At 44.2% G+C, this 24,246-nt stretch overlaps 3 protein-coding genes and 1 pseudogene across 3 annotated transcripts; all 4 read right to left on the bottom strand.

The window, feature by feature from the left end:
* Positions 1-690: 690 nt before the first annotated feature.
* Positions 691-9,458, bottom strand: LOC124706799 (annotated as a pseudogene).
* Positions 9,459-9,608: 150 nt separating this feature from the next.
* On the bottom strand, positions 9,609-15,142 carry LOC124706797 (protein RETICULATA-RELATED 5, chloroplastic-like). The gene is made up of 7 exons (XM_047238469.1): positions 14,533-15,142; positions 13,635-13,764; positions 12,673-13,203; positions 12,432-12,539; positions 11,690-12,235; positions 10,554-10,676; positions 9,609-10,121 (listed from the first exon to the last, which is right to left on the bottom strand). The coding sequence occupies exons 1-7, from the start codon at positions 15,111-15,113 to the stop codon at positions 9,936-9,938; spliced, it is 2,205 nt and encodes a 734-aa protein (XP_047094425.1). The 5' UTR covers positions 15,114-15,142; the 3' UTR covers positions 9,609-9,935.
* Positions 15,143-15,525: 383 nt separating this feature from the next.
* LOC124706798 (sorting nexin 2B-like) lies at positions 15,526-20,131 on the bottom strand. Its single transcript, XM_047238471.1, has 5 exons — positions 19,238-20,131; positions 17,450-17,659; positions 17,083-17,343; positions 15,954-16,040; positions 15,526-15,828 (listed from the first exon to the last, which is right to left on the bottom strand). Exons 1-5 carry the CDS (start codon positions 20,129-20,131, stop codon positions 15,748-15,750), a joined length of 1,533 nt encoding a protein of 510 aa, XP_047094427.1. The 3' UTR covers positions 15,526-15,747.
* A 2,412-nt stretch (positions 20,132-22,543) lies between these two features.
* LOC124648973 (PRA1 family protein B2-like) lies at positions 22,544-23,700 on the bottom strand. The gene has a single exon (XM_047188656.1). The coding sequence runs from the start codon at positions 23,585-23,587 to the stop codon at positions 22,937-22,939; it is 651 nt and encodes a 216-aa protein (XP_047044612.1). The 5' UTR covers positions 23,588-23,700; the 3' UTR covers positions 22,544-22,936.
* Positions 23,701-24,246: the final 546 nt, after the last annotated feature.

Raw genomic sequence — 24,246 nt, forward strand, 5'->3', positions numbered from 1 at the left:
CGGGAGGAAGCCGCTGGGAAGCTTCATGGGCTGGGAGGCATCGCCGGCCGTGTCTGTGGCAACCACGGCGCCACCACCGACCACCTCGGCATGCTGCCCACAAGATCCAATCTCTCATCTCGGCTCGAGCCTACTACTATACACCTTCCTCTTTGGACCACGCTGCTTGGGCGACCTGGGCCTGACGACCTGCGTGTGTGTGTGTGAGTCCACCTTGTGCCACTTACAGTCGGACCCACCGGAGCTTGACATGTGGACATCGATTACAAATTTCTCATCCGTACCAGAAGACGATTTATTTGAGGGAAGAACAGCCGTGCTCGTGCATACGGCCCGTACAGTCCGTGCTGTCTGGATCTCCATTAGCCCACTAGCACCTGTGTTCCATTTAGTTAAGCACAATTTCTGGACATTTTTCAGGTGGTCCGGACGATGGCTGGTGGGAAAGACAGCACATTTCGATCTTACCAAATGCAGAACTAAATCTCAGCAGGTTTGCATGGCCAGAACGTGGATTCAAGTCGCATCAAGAGTAACTTAGTGTGTGTCGCCGGTGCAAGGCAATAATACAAAACCACACGAAGCATGTAGGACAGTGGGAGAAGAGCTAGGGGAAAACCCTATCGCCGTTTTTATTTATTGTACAGGACGATGCTTACAGAGCATGCATATAGAGAGCCCGCAGATCCGTGCATCAGTCCTCACTTCTTCAGCACCCATTATTCGAGACATGCCCACCTCTTCAACATTACAGGCTGCAGCACACGTAAACTCAGTTCTCGTTATCCCAGACCTCCGATGCACTCTTGTACGGCCCGTGGGTCTTGTTCACGAACAGCTCCTCTCCGGTCAGGACACGCTTCTGCAGAACCAGGTATCACTCACGTTATTATTACATCAGACTGGAACGTATACTTACTGCTAACTTGACAGGGTTTGTGTAGTTTTTCCATAGTGCAGTAGGCCTCAGAACTGACGACACTAAGCAGATGGAGTGATGCTCTATCTGAACACCACATTGTTTTTCACGCGTGAGCTGGCTTCCGCCTGCAGGATACCCTGAAGAAACGACTAAACATAGTATGCAGCACATAAACTAGCTGATGGGCCAACTGCGGCCTCTGCATCCGGCCTACTGCTTTGCATTACCATATTTAGTGTTACAGATTTCTAGGGAACATAGATCTCGTTTCACGTTCGGGTGGGTAGGCGCATCAAGTGTCTTCTGCTCTCCTCTACCGATGGCTCAAACATTTTCAAATAATGTCAATCTTAGACAGAAAGTAAATGCGCAACGTCGGAATGTACCAGCCTCACTCACCTCATCTTTGATGCCGCACAAGACCTGGAAGTCTTCCTCGGGGATCTCCCATCCAAACACCTGGATATTCTCCTTGATCCTCTCATCTTTACTTGATTTCGGGATAACACTCGTTCCCCTCTGCAGAGCCCACTTGATGAGCACCTGCCCTGGGGTCTTGTTTAGTTTGTTGGCTACCTGCAGTTTCAATAGTTGAATTAAGCTATACATTATTTGAATAGCTTGGAACTGAACAAAAAATGACTTCTGAATATACATACCTTCTCAACAACAGGGTCATGAGCAAGGTTCTTCTCTGAAGAACCCAATGGAGAGTAGGCCTGCAAACAAGAATACCATTAATCGCTTTTGTTTCCGAAATGAAAAAATCTGCTTAGGTATAACATCAGAGATGTCACATTATCATTTCCATTTTTCAGAAGAAATAACTTACAGTAACATGGATTCCGCGCTTCTTGCATGCCTCAAAAATCTTATCGTTCTTCCAGCCAGGGTGCATTTCCATCTGCCAAGTTAAGCGAATAAAGGATCAAAAAAATAATTCCGATATTTGGACTACTCATCAAGTTTGAGAGTTCACAACCTGGCATACTGCCGGTGCAATTTTTGCGCATCGTAGCAGCCGGTCCAGCTTGGTCACCGTGTAATTGCAGACGCCGATATTCTTAACTAGTCCATCTTTCACAAGGTTTTCCATTTCCTTCCATACTCCCTCCATGTCGAATTCTAACACTTCGCCAGCTTCCGGAGGCTGGTGTGCCCCATCTTTTAGTCGGAACGGCCAATGGATCTGCATCCATTAGGTCAATAAGAGTTTTCGCTATAAGCAGATTATGTATAAAAATGCATCTGTGAAGTATTTTTAAAGAAGGCACACCGTATGAAGTATTTAATCAGAGTACATATATGTTCATCGGTGAAGTGTACGAACTATTTCTGGCATGTGTAATGGGCAAGCATGCATTTGGGGTGCATGTGTAGTGGGCTCTAAGAAAAACTTAAAGTACTCCCTCAGTCTATAAAAGGATGCCGAATATTCGTCTAAATTTGAATGTATCTATACACTAAAAAGTGTCTAGATGCATCTAAATTTAGACAAAACTTTCGACATCGACAGAGTTAGTATTATAAGATAACACATACCAGACATAAGCACTAATCAGGGTAAGTTAGTTGCAAACAAAATAAGGCATTTTTTTGCGGGGAGACAAAATAAGGCATTAGTTGTGATTTCTTACAAGGTAAAGATCAATATAATCCAACTGTAAATCCTTGAGTGTGTTCTCCAATGCTGGTCGCACCCTCTCAGGAGTCAAGTTTGTGCACCTAGAGCAGAGAAATATTGATCAAAAGTCACATATTATAAACACACTATTATGTTACTGACAATTAATTTTACTGTTTTTACATCAAAGGACAATCTATGGTTGTGCACACAAGTACCATAGTTTTGACGTCACGAACAAATCTTTCCTGTCGATTCCATTTTGCATTGCAGCCTTAAGCCCTTTGCCGACCTGAAATCAACATAGGGTGTTTAAAGACATGTTTAACCGCTAGCCATAGTACAGAAACAGAGTATCCCTTTAATGTATATACCTCCTTTTCTATGCCATATTGAGCAGCTGTGTCGACATGCCTGTATCCAGCCTGCAGTAACCATATATTCAGATTATTACAGAGTTCTACCGGTTTCTGTAACTGTGCCCACATGTCTAGACCAAGAAGCTGTAGTAACCATGAACAAAAATTTCCTAAGATGTCGCAGCTTCTTGGTCCAATAGTAGCACGATACCATGACTTTTCACACACTGCCCCAAGAGCACGGAGTCACTGAACAATAATATTACCCTATATAAAAGCTGAACATTTTCACTATGCTTTGGTGAATCGGGACACTGTAGATTGCTATTTTTTTTCGAATCATTTTGCTCCACGCGTCCTTTGATCCGATTCATCCTCGGTAGAAAATTTTCATTCAATGCATATCCATGTTAGGATTACCGGCTATGTGCGGGTTACCCATTTTTTTCTTCCCACATGTTATTTCTAGCACAAGCGAGGGCCAGCCGGCCAGCACCGCTTTGACCGAATCTAGAAAATTCTCTTTGCATCACCCGCACACCCCACCATCCCACCTCCTCGATTCATCCACCATAGAAAAAACCTGGACGAGATCAGTCATGTCTCTCCCCGTCCTGGTAGACCATCTAGGTCACCCTCTTCCCCATGGCCGGCGCCGCCACTGAGCTCTCCCGCACCGTCAGCTCTCTCGGGCCGACCTCTTCCGTCCCAGGCAGTTGTGGCGTTTATTGGACCAGCCGCCGGGTGGAGGCCGTCGTCCGAGATACGGAGTACTATAGAAACTCTCCTGCCGCTTTGTTTTCCAATGGCGTGGTCCGGGTCCTCCTCCGGCGTCCCGGCCCTCGCCGAGGCGCTCCGGCTTTCCTCGTGCTGATTTGGCCGCCCCGCGACCTCGGGAGGTGCTTGGGTTGGAGGCAACGGGTTGGCATGGAGGCGACACGTCGGGCAGGGAGAGGCAAAGGCGGAGACACTCGCGTCCACCAGGGGTCCGGCGGCGACCATGGGCGTCCATGGCAAAAAGGTAGGTAGCCGGTTGTCGAAGATCTAAATTTTCCTCACCGCTCTCCCTTCTCTGACCCCTCTGTTTCTCTTCTTTCAGTAGCGATCGGCACTAGGAGTCTAGGACGGGAGGATGAAGGGCGCGGCCAAACCTCCACCATGGCCACGCCCACCTGAGCTCTCTTTCTCCCTCTCTCCGCCTGCAGCAGCTACACCACAGAGGTGCCTGCACATGAGGCGATCGGCCTTAATATCCATATGCCAGAAGAGATGACGGAGATACGGCACCGGTGGCAGCAGCCACTTAACGGGTGTGGCTCCAGCTTGCCAGCAACGGCACCATCAAAATAAAAAGGACTTCTCAGGTTACTGTGGCTGCTAGGTTAGGCTATTGTGTCTAAGAGTTAACATACAGACTATCCACATGAGATTTGTTTTCGCTGATACCCAATTTTTCATCAGGAAACCCAACTCCCGGATTTTGGTCTGGTAGCTAGGATCTCATGTCTTGCGTCAGGTTGGACTTTGAACCCCTGATAAAATGGCCTACCAATTAACTCTAGCTATTTTCTTCTACCATGTTACTAGGCAAAAGTTTCTTTGTTATAGAATCAGATTACATGATGTACAAATAAAAAGTATGATGGACTTACTAGGATATGTTTAGTACATATGGACTCCAGTTATGGTTCTGTTATTTATTTATGCACACCTTACGGTGGATAAATTTCTTGGAGAAATTGTATGGAGGGTGGCTGCGTGGTGTTCTTCATGGGCCGAACTAGCTAAGCTGTTCATTGAGCTGAATTGGCATTGTTTCTGTAACTAAGCTTGCATCACATATTGATACATGAGAGAATATACATTGTCAACATGTAAGGGAGATGATTAAGGAAATAATACTAATTATAACTGAAGTTGGAATACTGGACAATGTTTCTCTGGATGTGAAGACAACAGAGGGGATCAATGAAATTAGTTTGAGTCTAATGGAGGGTTTATCGGTCGTTGCAGTGTTCACCTTCCCCTCTGTTTGTAAAGGTAGGCTCCTTACTATAATGTTTTCTTCAATTGAGATAAATTTCGCCACATACAAATATTATATATCTTATAAATAAGTAAGTGCTCTGCATTCAAATATTCATGGTTACCAATATATTATCTGCCTTTCTCTTAAAAAAACATCCCTATGTGTATGATTTTCGATTTTTTCTTTTCTTTTGTCCATTGTGAACCCTCTACATTCTTTCTGTACCCATTGACACTTGCTTAAGAATTTTTAATTGCACATTCCTTTAGTTCCTTGAGAAATTGGTTTATCTTATTTTCATGTAATTTGCATATATTATAAAGACTCTCATCATTGGTTGTACAAGCTATACATCCTCCTATCGTGCATAGAATTCTTCTCTGGATGTCATGGTCTGAACAGGTTTCAACGGTTTTATGCGAGTCCAGGTGTTCTATCCAGTACTTTGAGAGAGAAATTTGTAGACAAGCAATCTAATGGTTGTTGGGTTCAGTTTTTTTGTGGAAGAGTTGAAAACAGTGGGGAGGTGGAAGGGGAAGAACATGTGAAAATGTGGAGGATCACAACACAGGGAGAGGACTAGGCGTGTGAAGCATCACAACAAGGAGGTGAGGACACCTATCAGCCACCAGCAGCATGATGAGGCCGCTGACAGCACCACTTGGTGTTCAACATCGGCAACCAAGTCATGGTAGTTAGTCACATACTCCTTTATGTTTAGAGCTGATACGGTTGATTTCCCTGTCACTCATGTTTTCCAATGTTTCCAATGTGTTTATGTGGGATCAGTTTTTCTGTATTTTCCTTCTTATTATCTTCCTGCAGATTTTGTATCTCTGTCATTACATAGATTCAGTTAATATTCTAAGCTTTGTTCTTGCCAGGGGATCTTTGGCTATGCATGACTCTGCTGTACAAAGGGTAACTATTGAGAATTCATGGACAACAAAAGTTTGCTCCTTCATTAGTAGTTGCACAAATATTAACATGACCCTGCCAGGGGATCCTTACATAGGACTCCAGCATGATGGGATCTGTACGAAGGACTCACGCATGGTTCCTCCGGAAAATATTGTAGGATGCTGTTTCATATAAGGTATGTGCTGCTCTATTATTTACCACTAAGAATGTTAGAATTCTTCAAATGCATATACTTAGTGATGAAGAATTTTTCTTTGTATCTTCATACTAGGAGCACGGGAAAAAAATAGCTGATAGAATAGTTCCATATCACAAACTTAATATAGAATGCTTTGCATGGAGATCTCTTCCTGCACATTTTGGCTCAAATTGTCTGTTTTCTTTCCTCCCACGTATAGCTATGTTGCGCATGCGAATATTTAATTTACAACTTACATATGAATATAAAATGAGAAAATTGAATGATAATTGCATTTCTTCTAATTTTTAGGTTTATAGTACAACCTGAATCTGTTCTACATTGGGTAGACATTGATTATTGAATTCAATAAATATTAGCTTAGTAACTCAACAAATAATAAAGATAATAACCTGCCTGCGGGTAGCAACCATCTTTAAACATCTTTCAGTGTAATCAGTCACCGATGATTGTGATAACTTTGCTGAATTGTTAGATTGAATAACCAGGAAATCTGGATGACCCTGTAAAGTATTTTCCAGGAAGATGCTGCACATAAAGGAGGGAAAACAGGGACCTGCCACCTAGGCACATAAAAAATTCCACATTATTTCAAAAATATTGATGTCCTTCTCATCTTTTTTTTAGGGCGGTCCAGGTACAGCCTCCACGACATCGTGAGGATGAAGAGACAAAGGTCCAAGATTGGCGTGGCCGCAGGGGTCATGGTCACCGCTCCACTGCGGCTAGGCTTTGTGCATGCACCTATACATACAAAGTGGAGTAGAAGGGACACAGTCGTTTGGTTTGGAACTCCAATGCTGAAATCAATTCTCAGCTTGGTTTGATTTAGGACGGCTTGAATTTTATGCAACCACGGTCTCTTCAGCCCACATGAAGGTTAGCTTCTGTTCGAAATTTTTGTTCTGCTCAAATATCATGTGGTGCTGCTAGCTAGATAAATTAATTCGGATTTGGTACAACCAAATATTAAGTGTTCATGCTTCATATTTGGTATATATAAAGATGACACATGTGAGGTTCTCTCCATCTGATTTGCGATGCCGGTTTTTTTTACTGCTCATTGATTCTCTCAGCCTCAAGCCACTACTGGTCGAGAAGGCTTCGGATTTGGAGAGGGTGTGGAGGTCCGGGGAGCTTGCTGCTTACGGCGGCATAGCAACACCACAAGTGACCACAAGAGGACGTGGAGGATGTTCAGCACTGGATTTTACGACCAATTGGTGGGGTGGTGCTTCAGTGGTGGTGATAGGGTGGCAGTCTTGCACCTCATGAACCGGTTTTCGCTTTTCCCAGCTCTCCTCCCATAGTTTAGGTGGTATGTGTTGGTACTTTGGTTGATCCTTCAGGCACTAGGAAAGTAACCACTTAGTCTAGATTACTTTGATTTAAGGAGGAGATGAAGTCGTTGCAGAGCTTCATACTAATAGGTCATAAGTTCTGCAGTTTTAAATTCTGATTGCCTTATGTTAGTGAGTTAGGTTAATCCCTGTCATGATATTAGCGATTTGGCATGACATATGTTTTCCCGATCTGTAGATATTTTTCAAATTTTATTTATATGCTTCTTTTCTTCCAGATTTGTTGACATGTCCTGTACCTTCGACTGATGTCAACTTTGTGGCCGACACTTCTAGGCATGACTCTTGCATGTTTTCCTTATCACGCTTTGGACAGGCCTTACCATATTGTGTGCATCCTTTGATTTAGGCTATCTTTAAATGAAAAATCACATCAACAAAATCATTAGGTGAATTTGTCTTAAGGTCAAAGTTCTAGGTTCTCTCTTATTGCAGGTTATTGATAGATCAATGTCTGTAATCTAGAGACAGTTGGATTTAAGGAAATAACCAATTAAAAATCAATATAAATTATCTTACGTAACTATGTGATTTTTTATGGTATCATTTTATGTTTGAAAAATATTGCGTTAATTTTTCAAATAACAACCTTATTTTGTGGCTCCCTGGTTCTCTTCTTTGATCTGTGTAACCTTGGTAGACTAGGGGTTTGGTGATACCTCTTGTGAGTGCTGCAAGGTATCTTGGTTTTCTAGATTCTTTTATGCACTATATATGCTTTCCAATTTATTCTGAGATGCTTAATTGTAGGTGCATGTGTTTTCATAGTCCATGTCATATTCCCCAGAAATTTGATGCCGCTACATTGGATACAATCTTGGGTGTGTCTGAATTTATGATTGCAAGTATATGACCCAATTATTACATCTTCTTAGACTTGGCATCTTCATGACAAATTGTGTTTGCGTAGAAAGTTTCCATGAGGGCTGATATGAACTTTGGTAATTGCAGGTGTACAGAGTGACAGGTGGGTGCCAACATGCTCAAGAAAGGATGGCAAGAAGAGATCAAGCTCTCGAGCATACACTACACCAAAAAATAGATGGACCGCTCAGGAAGAAGCTAACTTCCTTCAAGAAATTTTTTGGTGCGCAGTTATGTTTTTTTGTATCTGTATGATAAACAACTATACACGACTAGCTCCTTGTGACAATAATACCCAACTGCTTTTAGGTCCGAACAGAAGATTTTTTTTTCTCTCAAAGAGTTTCATCAAGGTATGTCAACACAAAAAATCAGTATGCATGGCTGTGTGTACCTACACAAGCTCAATGAGCCTGAAAGAATTGTACATCCATAATTCACAAACTTAGCTACCACAGCGTTGTAGTCATCCATCGCACAAAACCTAAAGCTAACTGCTTAGCACACACTTCAAACTCGACAAGCAGCATCCACGGGCGCGGCGTGCCGCCGCGCCAATGCTTCCTAGTACTTCCCCAAAACAGACCAGGATAATGGCATGATGATGTTACCTCAGTGATGGCTGTTTGAACGGAGTGAGCAGTATCTGAGCCGGCTCTCCAAGTGCCTAATCCAACGGCCGGCATAGACTGCCCGCTCTTGAGAACAAAATGATCTCTCTCTGCCTGCCCCATTGCCTTTGCACTCGCCATGATCTTGTCACTCTAAACCTCTTTTCTGACTGGTGTCTCTCCTTTCTTGTCTTCTTGGGCAACTTGTTTATCCCACAGAGGAGATGTGGCTTCGCACCTCAATATATAGGGAGGAACTTCTAGGAAGAGATGCCACGTACATCTGTATCCATGGACAGATGGCGAGAGAACTCCACCTAAAGAACATCTGTGTCCCATGCAACGGTGCACGAAGCACGGATTGCACTGGAAGAACTTGCCAGAACCCACAGGTGTCCAGCAACACAACAAAAGTTAGCAGTTAACCGATGGTACCAGAAATGAACATGCTTACCTACCTTATTTCTCTGGACGGTGACGAGGCTTGATTAGACTCTGGCAAATCTGGCCTTATAGCAAGCAGAAAGGTTTGGCTGCAACAGGTCAGACCTTCCAAACTTTCTACTGTATCATCAACCCAACGTACTTTCAAACTAAATCTGAATTTACGGCGTGGTTAAGTTACAACTGACATCCCTTGCTGCTGCGAATCCACTAGATACTGATGGTGTCCTCCTTGAATATGTTCTTTCACACTAAATCTGAATTTACAGCATGGTTAAGTTACAACTGACAGCCCTTGCTGCTGCGAATCCACTAGATACTGATGGTGTCCTCCTTGAATATGTACAGAGTACAGATTACAGCAGTATATTTATATTTACTCTAGAGAAATGACTATTAGCTGACAACAACGTCAACAACAACATCACAGCCTTTTGTTCCAAGCAAATTGGGTCGGCTAAAATGACTATACTTGAAAATGTAGTAATTTCTGTTTTCTCCCAAATACAAAATTCCACTCCTTTTTGATTCAGGAGTGAGGCTCAACATTGTCTTGATCCTATCTGGTTATGGACTTTGAAGGCGCCGCAAAGTGACCAAATCACTTGGTCAGATCACTCGATTGGTCAATATTGCTGTTGTCATCCGAATTTTGTACTTCTGTTCTACCGCCCTCTAACTGGGACACTTCTAGCTGGGATGTTTCAGGTGGTGTGGGAACCTCTTCAGAAGGAAGCGGTTCCTTGATCTTTTGTAGCCCAGTGTACCGAGCCAGATCAACCCATTGCTGCAGAAAACAGAATAGTTAGTAAGGAGAAAGGCAGATGTACCAATATGTGTTAGGGTTAGGGACCTTCATTGTTATTGTGTTTGCTTGAAAGATAAAAACCGATGTAGATTATTTCCTAAGATAGCATATAAGCAATAAATATTAAGGAAGTTCAGAAAATGCATAAACTAATAGAGAGAACTAACAAATAGTGAAAGGATGACTAATCTTTGTTACATCATAATTTGTCTCATCTGAGTGCCGAGCTAGCAGCACTATGAAACAAAATAGGAATGGAAAATTTAAATGGACATTACTCTTCTCCAGTTTTTCTTTATGAAAATTATGTTGCTTTGCACAACGAACTTGAGAGTGTTCTGTTTGTTTAGTGTAAACAGTTTAAGAGTACAATATGCTACCAGCAACTAGAAAGATGAAGAAGTGACCAACCTGAGTTCCCAAGTATGAGTTAACCGTCCTTGCAACAAAGGACAAGAGACCAGCAAGAAGTGGCTGATTATAGCGAGTTGCCAAGCTCTCTCCTAGCCGATGCTCCAATAAGCCAGCAATGATCTTCAACATAAATATAAAAATATAGATAAATTGCCCTAGAACTGAAGTAATAGATACACTTCATTTTTTTTATTTAGTAGATATGGTCTCCTAGTACAGATAAGTATGTGACAGGAAAATCACTGAACAATAATACTTCCCCACTCGTACGGCAGTAAAGCTTGGTTTAGGACTATTTTATATACAGACAAACAAACAAGAGCAGCGTTTTGGCTCTATGGTGCATATGCTCCCTTTATTTAAAATGTATTTTACACGCATTTTGAAATGTCAAAAAAAGTCCAAAAATATATGTCGAGTGGACATCTTCACAACCTATGTGCCGACCAAGTCGTTTCACAAAAAACCGACTTTATGCGTGGCGTATGTAAAAAAGACAAAGGTGAGGAAGGTTCAGGGGCTTACTGGCTAGCACATGTGATGGTGTGCTAGATAGCCTGAGTTCGACACTCACTTCTATCTTAATAATTTAGAACAACAGGTTTCCTCCCCTGTTGGTTCATTTTTTAGAAGGAAAAGACAAATTTCGGTGCTAAAATAAGGGTTTGCACGAGACACTTTTCTTTTGTCTTTGTGACACATAGCACAAAAATTGTCGGTTTTTTACGTGCGCACATAGAATGTGCATATGTACGTGTGAAATATATTTTCAGAATTTTTTTCACATTTTGAAATGTGTCTTTTTGGTAAAGGGAGCATATGCAGCTGAGATCAAAAGTGAATTTCGGCAAACATTACCAACATACTAAGATATATGCCGTTATTACCACATTCTGGAGCATGGTTACAAATAAACAAGATGTTTCAATTTCCGTTGAACTGAGACTTAAACGCAGAGAAGGTTATTTACAAGCAGTACATTTAAATAGTGAGTCAGGGTTCATGATGGTTAGTTAGAGACTTTGGGTGCCACTCCGGTAGAAAGAGATTTGAAGTAGAGATTTCATACTTTCATAAGTACACATAACCTAGGCCTTTCAACTGACAGCAATTAAGCTCATCAAATAATTTACCTGATACCGTAAATTTGCTGATGTTCCAAGAAAGCAACCATAAACAGCTGCTGACTTCAAAATAGGAGCTCTCTTTCGCCCTGCTTGCGCACTCACTGAAGGTTTCAGAACTCCTCGAACAGCATACAGGAGATCTGAGGAAACTCCAGCCCCAACACTAGAAACAAACCCGACACCAGCAAGTTTTAGACCGCCGATTATTACTGCTGCAACCCTCTGGTTCGTATTCCAATTCTGACCAAAGGCATTCTTCTGGAACGCATTATCTGGCAATGATCCCAAAAGGCCTTTGACAAAGTCCAAGCTCTGACCAGAGTCATTATCAGTATAAGAAAGCACTGAAATAGTTGGAGCAGGAAGCCACACTGTAAAGAAATCGACAACAGAGCCTCTGACAGTATCAGTGATGACATAGTCAATTTCTTCAAAAAATCGTCCTTTCCGTCTTTCGTACTGTGCTAACAGAGTGGTTGTAATTGATATAGCCTCTTCAATGGCTAGTCTTTGAAGGAATTTGGGGTCTGCCAGCAATCTTTCCCGGAAGCCCTGCAGAAGTTGACTGACTTAATGAATTTTTGTATAAGGGATTCATATTTTTTTATGAATAGCTTACAACAGTTATTATGTTTCTAAATCGATAATGCATGTGCTTCAATGAGGCATTCCCAGAAACTAGATAAACTAACAAGATACATGGAAACGACTAAGGAGAAAAACGAAATTAATGGCATAGTTTCTTTACTTGGAATCGGTGAATCAGTTCAGTCATAACGGGGTATTTCTCGAGGTCAAAGAAGTTCTGCAATATCTCAGGAGAAACAACTCCAAGATCTAATCCTTTTTGAAGATCCTGCGATAGTTCAGTAAAAGAGTAGCATTACCCAGCTGATAAGGAATATGATAGTGCCATAACATCAAAACGTTTTGGCTACAGAAAAGTTTTTACTAATACAGCTCTGACCATGGCTAGTTTCAACAAATACCTGAGGTAAAGCTTCCGGCCTCCTGCCAGCAGCATTCATAACTCTAGCAATTTCAGCACGGTCAAAGCAGTTTCTACTGCAAGGTTTAGCCGCTGAATACCATAAGAAATCAGCAACTGGAATTTCACCTTCCCTCCTTATACTTTGTCTTTCAGGATCAAGAAGTACCACAACTTGTTCTTTCTTTGCTATCTTTTTAGATATTCTGGCAGGCACACCAATTCCTCGTGGCCCATATATAAGATGACTGGCGCCCGTCACAACAATTAGCATCCCTGAAGGACCTCTGTCTTTAAGTTCTTTCACAATTATCTGAGACATGGTATAGTCATCAACTACTCTTGCCTGTGCTGATAAATATGAGTCCGGACCAAAAGAAGAGTCGCGAGTTGATGTAATCTTGTCTATCAATGACCGACCCGAGATAGATGTAAAACCAGAAATGAAGCCAGAGCCTGCTGGAGGAGCATACGCCTTTCTTTCTGCTTTTGAAAGACCACTAATCCCCTCTGCTTGGACAGTTCTTTTCACCTACTCAGTAAAGATAATTAAAATTATTTATGGTGGACTAGGATGGAACTTGGAAGCATATAAATTCATAACATAAAAAATACAGAAAAGAAAGTCGTAGGTTAAACAGAATGTACACCACAACAGTATATAGAAAATCGTACATCATGGTTTTCCATAACAGGACCATACAATTTACTTTACGCCAAATTGCCTGGCACCTCGATAGTGACATGCCTGCTAAGAGGTTATGCAGAGAGACTGTTTCATGGGATGTGGCACAAGATTTAAAATATATAGCATGGAATGTATATTCACGCGTATGCATTAAGGAAAAAGTTTGCAGCTGAAAAATATTAAGACTTGGATAGGTGTTGTGGCATGGAGTTACTAAACAAATCTGTAAAACAATTGTGCTATTGCATCGACACTAAACAGAATATCCCAATCACCTGCAGTGGGGTTCCACAAGCAACAAGCTTAATTCCATTATCACGGCAGAAATTTAGAAGAGGTTCATACTCCTGCCAGCGCTCTGCTGGCCAGTGCAACGTGTACAGCTTTAAGGTGCTGCCATCAATCCTACAAAGCATAAGCTTGCAAGTGTTATAAAAATGAACTTAAGCCTCACTCAAGAATGCATTTTCATTTGTAGGCAATCAACTTATTTTCTGGAAGATGAAATCAATGTTAGGACTTCAGTAAACTCCACGTGCACTAAAATCCTCTGGCTTAGATTGTGATAGGATTCCTATGCTGTTAATTAGAAGCAGAGATGTAGCCCCAGAAGTTGCATTATTTTTACAGCAGCGGTTGGGCATCAACGAGCAAGAGATGCATTTCTTATCCGTCTATCAAGTGGAGACCACCTGTATTTCATCTACTGAAATGAACTTTGTGAACGAAAAAAATGGAAATAGTCCGTAGAAGGGTTAACTATAATAGCTATTTAGTCCATCGCATGTCCGACAACAAATAGGAAAGGTGCAGGCATGTCCACAGCTCCACATCACTAATCAGCACTCCAAGTTAAAGGTAGCTAAATCCCAAGCTCAATCTGTTACCCAAACCGATCTGAACCATCCATAATGCCATATGACTGTGATGGTTCCAGGTGACACAATCCTCACAATCTCTTGTTAGTGGCACATATGCCATTATGTTCCTAAATGGTGATGGAAATTAGAGTGATCAGAGTTCATTTCTACCCACACCCATCTCCTGTCCTCAGACAACGATGTGCCAATGAATCATGACATGAACGCAAATGTCAACAGAGCTAAATTTCTCCCTCCAAATTGTTTGGACAGCTTAACTAAAAAAAAAGGGCAGAGCATAAGAGCAGCGCACCTTCCGGTCATGAACTGGTCGAGCTGCTGCTGGAGGTCGCAGGGGAAGGCCTCGAGCGCGAGGGCGAGGCCCCTGTCGGCCTCCTTGCAGCGGCCCGCGAGCTTCCTGACGATCTCGAGCTGGAGCACGCGGTCGTCGGGGTCGGGCACGAGCTCGGCCTCGCCGAGGTACACGACCTTCGCGGCCGCCAGCTTGTCCCACACCCGGGGCCTGGCCTCCTTCCCCACCGCCTGCGGCTCCCCGATGACGGTGGCGTCGTACACCCTCGACATGGGCGACTCGTCGGGCTGCTTCGGCTCCGGTGGGGGAGGCGGCGGGGTGGGGGTCGGAGGATCGGCGGGAGGAGGTGGTGGGGACGCCACTTCATCGGTCGCGGCTGCGGCGGGGAGCGGCCGGAGGATGGCCGAGGCGGCGGCGAGTGAGGGGACGAGGAGGAGGATGTCGCGGCGGGAGGAGGCGGAGGCGGCTACGCTGCGGCGTGGAGAGGTGGTGGCGGTGGCGCCGGAGGTGAGGGGCTTGGCGCGGAGGCGGGAGCTCGGGGACGGGAGGAGCGGTTTGAAGGGGGCGGCGTTTCGTGACATGCTCGCGGCCGAGCTGCGGTTGTGCTTCTTCTGCTTCGAGGTAGCGGAGCAGGCGAGCAGCGATCTCTGGCTCTGCACAATTTTCCTCGCTTTTTTTGTGTGATGGATAAACTCGCCTATATTTTCTGACCGAAGAATTTCAAAAAGAAGCAAAACTTCAGAGGTTGAACAGGAGACCACATCAGCAGCTAGGCATCCACATCGATAAGATTCCTACTGGACAAGAGGACGAGCCGACGAGGGGAGCAAGGTGCAGATAACAACACGCTACTAATTCCTGCGATCCGATCCAGAGGCAAGATTCAACTTATGACATAAGTGGACAACTGTGTTATGGGAAGCCTGTGTGGATAAGCAGACACCAGCCACTAGCTCCTCAGCCAGCCCAGTCATCAAAGGTATGGAAAACGGATTAGTTGGTGTACCACTCGCCGCAATTAAATTTCACGCAATTGTACAGAACTCAGTTGTCATTACAATGAAACCAGGGTCGCAAAACTGTTGAGAACAAGAAAGGTTGTGTCGGTGTTAAAATCGGAGCAACATAGGTCGATCAAAATCCACTGCTATGCTATCACTGTACACAGAGCCGCCGCATGTCTGAATGGCTGCATCAGTTAAAATCAGAGCAGCATCAGTTGCTCCTGTTTGCAAATACTTTAGTTTCCTCTGCTACCTTTCCCCACATAGTGGCAAAATGGTCCGAATACGAAACCTGCGAGTAAGTAAGAAGACAGTTAGTTTTCGTTAAACCAATGTTGTTGCATCTCTATGTTTTCTTCTGTCCATCAACAACTATATATTGCAGTTTCTGCGATGAATTTCCTAATCCTTTCATACCTGGTTTACAACAAATCCTTTCAGCATCTCGATAAGATCCCGGCGCCTATCATTGTCAAACCTTCTAATTTCAATCATGTTGTTTTCCTGCATTATAATATATAAGAAGTTAATTAGGGCAAGAAAAAAACAGAATTCTTTTGTATACAGCATGGTTTCAAAGTTCAGTAACAAACACTCCTAGCGTTTCCAAAGTTCTACGAATCGATGTGCCAGCACCACTCACGAAATCAGCCTGCAGACGTTTTCTGACTCGAAAAATGATCCTAAAGTTCGTAGCATGGTTTGCCGGCCCCGAAACTACATGTTGAAACTCCAAAGAAGAAGCATATCTGCTCCATTACCAGAATCTTAGCAAACCCACAAAGACAAAGACCACCCTCTAGGGTCTCTTGAAGTGAAGTACTAATACATTATCATACAAAACCTAGTATTCATACTTAACATCCTAAATAGCCATTTAAATTTTTGGGAAGCTCTAAAGGGTTGCTTCTAGAACTCAACTTACACATTACATCTGGATTAGCATGGATAGTTTCACTAGCTAAAACTCTCCCCTCCTTTGCATTATCCCCAGCTGTAGCTATGCTTTGATCCATGGCTATAAAATCATCCATGGCTAAAATATTGTTTTAGCTAAACTATATGCTTTCATAAGTATGTGGGTTGGTAGCTAAATTATTGCAATTGAACTATCAAAATAATTTAGCTACCAACCCAAATCATGGTGAGAGCAACCCTAAATTTTATTCTAATTTTCAAAGGCAGGACACAGAAAGATTCTGAATTAACTTGAACAAACTGCTTTTCTAGTTGGTACTTTCTATGCACATAGACCAAAAGCCATGCAGTTGAACTAGTGTAAAGTGATGACAGTATAAAAACAAGGGTGATTTATAGTTATGATGTTTACATCAAACTTCAAACAAATGTTGCTCATACCTAATACTATTCAAAACCCTCACAAGAAAATAAACTTTTTCGCATAATTGTGTGCATGTACTGTCTTGGTCAACAGACTTGGTTGAGGAAATGCAGTTAGAGTAATTAAAAACTATAACCGTGAGCTGATTTTCATTAATAAGCAATCCCAAAAGAAAAAAATTACTTCACATTTTTTGGCAATTACCTTGATACTTTCATATTCTCTAAGAGCGTTGTTTTTCGCTTCTTCTGTTGCGCTTATTGTTTCTTTTAATCCCTCTATCTTCTGATACCGGGTCCATTCCTGCCCAATACCTCTTGATGATACAGATTCAAGTCTTCCTGCCCTGGTGTGCAAGAAAAATAGATCTGCGGACAGACTTTGCACATGTTGTAAAGCGTTTGAACGATCAGTAAATGCATGATGAACAGATATCATCATCTCCAAGTAATCGTGGATACTATCCTGCAAAGTCATAAATAGTTCACTGTTATAATGAAATGCATAAGAAAATTCAAGATATGCTACTCATGCGGTCATGTCCCTTTAAGTTTGTGGTATATGCACATACCAGGTGATGTACAATTTCAGAATTTAATTTTGCGTGAGATCTGCTGAACTTGACAACAGAATTTGCAAAATTGTGGATATAAACAGCTCGTCTTTTCTGGGAAATACATGTTGCCTGCTCCCTTTCAAACTTTGCCAGCTTAAGCAATGTCATTCCCAAATGAGCTGTAGTTGTTCGAAGATCATCCTGAGCTTTAACAAGTGATTCTGCCTACATAAAATGTAAAATTAGAAGATGATAATAGTACTTTTGTGGACCAATCTGAATAGTTTCACTTAAATGGTGAGCGAAATTCCGAGACTTGTTCAACAGATAATAAAAAGGAAGTGCCGAAGGTGGAACATAGTGCATTTCTATACCTAAGTTCTTATGTAAAATATCTATTCAGAGGCGACCATGCAATATGTCATGCTATCTACTAGACATCATAAATTTCACAGGCATAAGGTGAACACCGTATGTTACTACTGTTTTGATAATAGTTGCCAGACCCAGCTCAGCAGGTGGCCAGACTGTAAAACCAGTCTCGACAGCGTGGCCAGGACAGGCTGGTCCAGCCCATTGGATTCTTACTATGTTTTTGCTTACAAAATTAGGTCTAAACAGGCCGGTTTTCAAGTGGCCCAGCGAGTTGAACAGAAACCCCAACAGACCATTCCCTCGGAAAACAAAACAAAAAAAAGTGGAAGCAAGCTTTGAGCCCAGCACATGGCAATCCAAAGGTAAACTACGATACATGGAACATTGTTTGTTTTTGTGGACACGCAATATAAGTCATCAATACGAAGTACCAACAGCATGCATCTATATTCGAATACTCTTATAAACATGCATAAATAATGTAGTCCGAAAAGTGAACTGAGAGACCTTGACCAGGTCGGTGGAAATGACGGTCTAGTAACGCTCCTTCTGATAGGCCAATTTGTCAACTCCACATAAAACAAAACTTAATCATCATACTTTTGCAAACCACGAAGAATTAGGTAAATACCATTAGACTAGACTAAAGTAACCTAAAAAAAATTGAGGTTTAAAGTAACCTAAATTTTTTTGAGGTTTAAAGTAACCTAATTATCCATTAGATAAATGAAGGTAAAATGGTCCACATAGGAATTTCGTTTGGTTGACGGAAGTGTGTTCATGTATGTTGGCTGCAGCTGGTTCCTCTCAAAGTAAATGAAGGCGGGAGCTGACATAACTCACAAAAAGAAGGACCGAAAGAGTGTAGCTTTCTCTACACATATACATTATTAGATATTTAAAGATGAACCGGACGAACTGCGATCAAAACTTATCAACAACAGATCACAGGATCTCGCGTGAATCTGTGTCGGAATTTTCTGCTATGACTACATATGTTGGTAAAGCCTAAAACTATCAAATGCCGATAATGCTAAAAAATATCCAAGGATTGTAACCGACACGAACAAATTGAAAAGATAGTCCCTAGGATAATGTTAAAAGTAGGCGAGCGCTAGTCGTTGCGACTAGCCTGAGACGGTACCCCGGTGACTACGCTTGGGTGTTGTATTCCTATCTGTGGTGGTGGTCCGTGGTTCGACAGCGCTCAGACGGCCACGCGCCGTTCATACTTAGATCTGCCTATGTGATTCAGTATGCAACAGATTCCTTTCTATGAGGTTGCTGTTACTTATAGTTGAGTAGTTATATGAGGCTTGTTAAAATCTACTTCTTAGGTTTGGTATACGACCTAACATATATCGTAAATTGTATTTACACGACAGTGATGCTCCATCAGAGAGGCAAGCAAGTGGGAGTGATCCGTACCTGCTGAGAAGTTGTGGTGAGCTGCTGCTGCAAGTCCTGGAGCCTGGACTTGTGCGACAGAAATTCCGTATCAGTCTCCTCCTCGACCGGCGGCGGCTTGGTCGCGACCAACCCATTCACCACGGTCTGCCTCAAATCCTTGAACATCCCAAACAGGTCCCTCCCGGCCTTGGCGGGGACCTGCTGGATGGCGGCGTTCACCGTGGTGGCCCAGTACCGCGGCGCCCCCTCGCCCTGGAAGGCGGGGGCGGCGCCGGGCTCGGTGAGGAAGGCGCGGAGGTCGGGGCTGCCGCCGACGGCGGGGTGCGCGGCGAGGCGGCGCAGGTAGCGCTGCAGCGCGGCGCAGCGCTGGATGACGAAGTCGTGGCGCTGCATGACCTGCCCCTCCACCAGGCTCTTGTCGGGCCGGGCCGGCACGAAGACGCCGCGGTGCGCCGCCGCGAGGCGGTCCGCCAGGGACACCACGTCGCGGAAGCGGCGGCGCACGCGGAACTCGGGGCCGGCGGTGCCGGCAGAGGCGAGGCGGGTGGTGACGAGGTAGGAGAAGTAGCTCCCGGAGCCCGGGATCACGTTGGCGGCCCCCGCGACGGGCTCCGCGTGCTTCTTCGGGTCGGAGACGGTGATCAGGGCGTACTCGGAGGGCGATTCGCTGGCGCGGGGGGCTGGGGCGCCGCGCGCGCTGGGGGGTGGCGGTTGGGGGGCGTCGGGGGCGTCGTCGTCGGAATCGAGGAAGTCGTCGATGACGAAGGGCTCGTGGTGCTTGGCGGCGCCGTTGGAGGAGGAGGGCGGCCGGAGGAGCGGGTCGGTGGAGGGCGAGGAGGAGGCGGAGTCGAGGGCGAGGGTCTCGAGGTCATCCGCCGCGGCGGCCGGCGGCGAGGGCTCGGCGGCCATCATGGTGGGGAGCGGGTGGGGTTTGGGAGGATTTAGACGCCAAGATGGGGAGATCTGAACTGAGAGGAAGGAAGACAGGAACCGATCGGACCAGCCGAGGAGCGGAGGCAGGCCGGACTCCGGAGCTGGGTGGTGGCGTGGCGTGGCGTGTTCCGCCGCGGGTATGCGTAAGGGAGGGGGCAGCCCGGCGAATCTCGAAGAGGCGGGGGACTGAGCAGTCGATGCCAAGTGGGCCCGGGCTATGAACAACCAACCAGGACCGTTTATCGACGTCGATATTGCGTTCGGATCAGATGCCACACGCGTATGATTGTGCTAGATGTCGATGACCTTTGCGAAGTCATCAAACAACTTTTTATCTACTCCGTATCTGTTTCCCGTTTCAACACGTGCGAGAGCCCTTTGTGCCCTCCGTCCCGTCCCGTCCGGGTCAAAACGAAATACACAGAGGTACTGTAGTACATTCTTCACCGGCAACCACTTGAAAAATAAAATTAAAATGCGATGGTTGAATATATCCATTCCTTTATCAAACATAGTCTGATCAAATTGCACTCTCGAAAGACAAATTAAAATGCGTATGTTTTGCTCCAGGTATTCATGTATGTATACAGAAGTTTGCTGCCAAAAAATACTCCAGTTGCAAGAAGCAAGAATACTACAGAACTCATCAATACGTACAGTTTTCAGTATCATCGAATCTGTATTCTGTAATTGGGGCACTCATTCTGTGAGCTCCAGGCTGGTTGTTGTCTACTCCCTCCGTCCACAAATAAGTGGACATCTAGCCTCTAAACTTTGTCCACAAAAGAGTGTACTCCTATCTTTTCAATGCACTTTAATTGCTTCTCTCTCATCGCACGGAAATCAAACCCAATAATATTAAGCACATGTTTTCCTTGTTTTCTACAAACACTTAGCTCATTGGAGGTGAAATAATTGAAGTGGAGAGATACATCTTCCCAATGCACTTTTCATTTCACTTCATAATTTGTCTTGAAAACCCCGCATGTACACTTATTTGTGGACGGAGGGAGTATATAAACAAAAACGGATATAGATTACTGAAGCACAACAACCAGTCTAGCCGGTTCAATCCACCGGGTAAGAGCTGGTATGGAATCAGCACAAAAAGCAAACTAGAAACATTATTCATGGCATCAATTAGATAAATCTATCTCTAATTGGAGGATTCCGGCAATCGTGTGAAAGTACATGATTCCAGTATAATCAGCTTTAGTACCAAATGCATGGATCACATTCGACAGTCAAGAAACGAAACATTGTACCGTCATTTGGCACCTCAAGAGGCAATGCTGATGTAAACATATGTCAAGAACCAACACCTTTAACTAGGTGGATATTTTCCTTACATTAGAATCATTCTTTGCTTTTGTACTCCGTCTAAAAATAGGTGTCTCAACGTTATCTAGATACGGATGTATCTTTAACTAAAATGCATCTAGATACATCCATATCTAGATAAAAGTGAGACTATTTTTAGACGGAGGGAATATTAAAAATAAAAGCTTCATAAGACTAGGCAGGTGTGATTAAAAAATGCTCAATGATGTGCACATAGGAGTGCTTTAGCAGCTACACATGCAAACCCAGGCACTGTAATGCATCAAGAATAATATTCTTGGTTCATAGGAAAAGCCTCGCGACAAAGGACCTTGTTCATTAGGAATTCAGCATTCTTAACAAAAAATACAGATAAACTTTTAGATGGTTTGGCATGAATTTGAAGCTCGGCTTACCGTATCTGTTAAAACAAAGGAGACAGCAAGAGCCTCAAAACAGAAGGGCAAACCCAGAAAAGTTAGGTGCAGAGCTCTAGTCTCATCCCAGAGATATAGCACTACCATGCAGTAATCTCAAAATAACATGAAGCCAAGTGCATGATGATGCCGCACACCATCATCTTATTCCACAAATCAGCTATTAACATACCACGACTATTGGGTACTATTAACATACCACATATATTGAGTACTGACTGCAACACTACACCAGTGTAGCAATGCAACCAGTACACACTGATATCCAACAAAAAATAGCTAGTACTATTATTTAATCAACAAAACCAGAAAAAACTCAAACATTCATTAATAATCACAAGTAAACAGATAAATTAGGAATTCAGCATTCTTAAACAATAAACAGATAAATGTGGCAGGACTTGGCAAACTTAGAAAGAAAATCAATCGCTGGGCTCTAGTATAATCCAAGAGCAGTAGCACTACTGTACAGCAATCTCAAAATAACATAAGCCCAAGTGCATACTGATGCAGCACACCATTATCTTATTCCCCATATCAATCTACCCCAGCTTGGAAAAATACAGATTATCACACATCTCTGTTGACTACAACACTACTACACCAGTGCAACATTGCAATGTCAGCTAGAAAATACTCAGAAATTCATCATTTATAATCACAAAGTAAACAACACATGCAAGTATGCAACCAAAGAATTGTAGCACTACATTTGTTTCCTTACCCTCAAGAACATACCATCTACATATCTGATATAGTTAACCATCATACATTGATAAAAGTACTTGATGTCTCGAACACTAAACTTCAACACGGCGTGAAACTTACAGGAGATAGGTGTGCATATATTGGTAGTAGTCGGCGCAATCAATCAAGTTCAACAATGGACCAATAGATCTGTAACTACAGAGCGATGAACTGGATAGGAAATAGGGCACAGCAACAGCAGTATCAGATCTAGAGTAACTCCAGTGCAAGACGAACTTCTCGAGCCCAAAAAGCCTACCAGATCTTGTCGCCCGCCGCCTCAAACCCTAGATCCGGGCGCCCCGAGGAAGGATAGCAGACCCTGGGCCGCGCTGTTGGGGTTGGCCGCGTCGGCGTCGTCCAGGAAGAGGTCCTCCGGCATGCGGAACGCGCCGTGGGCGGCGACGATGGCAGCGCCGACGAGCATCCCGGAGATGATGAGGGATGCGACGGGGGTGAAGAAGAAGGCGACGATGGAGGCGCCGACGAGCCCCAGCAGCGTCTCGCGGTCGGAGAAGGTGCGGCCGAAGAGCGCCACGGGCTGGTCGGAGGCGCGGAAGATGTAGAGGAAGCACCAGGCGGCGAGGACCCCGAGGAGGATGAGGAGCGAGAAGGGGTGCGCCAGGAGCGAGGCCCCGAGCGCGAAGGCGACGACGGCGGTGTAGTTGACGCGGAAGTAGGTGAGGTTGCGGCGCAGGCGGGAGGTGGCGTCGGAGAGGGAGTCCGGCTTCGAGAAGGCCGAGCGGTCGACCATCTCGGCCCAGGGGCGCCGGTCGGAGAGCGAGCGGCGCGCCGAGTCGGAGATCCGGCTCAGGAAGAGGCGGAACGCCGGCGTGGCGATCGGCGCGTCGGAGCCGGCGGCGGCTGCCGAGCCCGCGGGCGTGGGGTTGGTGACGGGGAGGAGGGGCGGCGGTGTCGGCGCGGAAGCCATGGCTGAGCTCTCGGAGCAGATCTCGGCGTGCTCTCCAACAATCGGGAAGGGTTGCTGCAGAAGTGGTGGTTGCCTCTTTGCCTGGGTCCTTCCGCTTCGAGTTATTCTTCCTTGGTTTGTTGCTCTGTAGGATCGACGGCACGTTAGGCTGTTACGAGGGTCCACATGTCAGTGTATACCTCGTTTTGTTCGATGGAAGTATTTTTGAGCATTTCGTCGGCTGAAGGAATAAGGGTTTTTTTCTTCCGAGTGGCTGAGAGAATGAGTTGTTACCAGTCACTAGTAAGCATGCACGTGCAACGCACGTCTCTAAAATGTAAATCATACCTTATATGTAAATGTTTGTGCAACATACTATTCGTACAAACAACATTTGTTAAAATCCATGAATCGTACTAAATGAACAATGCCATATCTGAAAGAAATTATATGAAAGGTTGAAATTTAGAGACATCGAGGGTATAGTAAGTATAAATTTATGAGACAACTTTAGCCAATGCAGTAGCGGATTGCCATTCTTCGGTGAACCATCTGAGTTATTCCACAATTCTGCTACATGAAGCCAAACATATATTATATTTCTAGGAACCCTGGGCTTGTCTTTCTTTCAGTTGTATCAAAATATCAAATGCACATCGTCATCGTCAGTGCCCTTTAGT

This window comes from Lolium rigidum, chromosome 4 (assembly GCF_022539505.1).
Source record: "Lolium rigidum isolate FL_2022 chromosome 4, APGP_CSIRO_Lrig_0.1, whole genome shotgun sequence".
Taxonomy (NCBI): domain Eukaryota; kingdom Viridiplantae; phylum Streptophyta; class Magnoliopsida; order Poales; family Poaceae; genus Lolium; species Lolium rigidum.

Excerpts from the sequence above, each read along its gene's own strand:
- LOC124706797 (XM_047238469.1), bottom strand. The coding sequence starts at position 15,113 with ATGTCACGAAACGCCGCCCCCTTCAAACCGCTCCTCCCGTCCCCGAGC. Across the intron at positions 12,540-12,672 it reads GGCCGGAAGCTTTACCTCAG|GATCTTCAAAAAGGATTAGA; the intron begins GTATTTGTTGAA and ends GAACTATCGCAG. Across the intron at positions 12,236-12,431 it reads AACTGATTCACCGATTCCAA|GGCTTCCGGGAAAGATTGCT; the intron begins GTAAAGAAACTA and ends CAACTTCTGCAG.
- LOC124706798 (XM_047238471.1), bottom strand. The coding sequence starts at position 20,131 with ATGATGGCCGCCGAGCCCTCGCCGCCGGCCGCCGCGGCGGATGACCTC. Across the intron at positions 17,660-19,237 it reads TCACCACAACTTCTCAGCAG|GCAGAATCACTTGTTAAAGC; the intron begins GTACGGATCACT and ends CATTTTATGTAG. Across the intron at positions 16,041-17,082 it reads GAGAATATGAAAGTATCAAG|GAAAACAACATGATTGAAAT; the intron begins GTAATTGCCAAA and ends ATTATAATGCAG.
- LOC124648973 (XM_047188656.1), bottom strand. The coding sequence starts at position 23,587 with ATGGCTTCCGCGCCGACACCGCCGCCCCTCCTCCCCGTCACCAACCCC.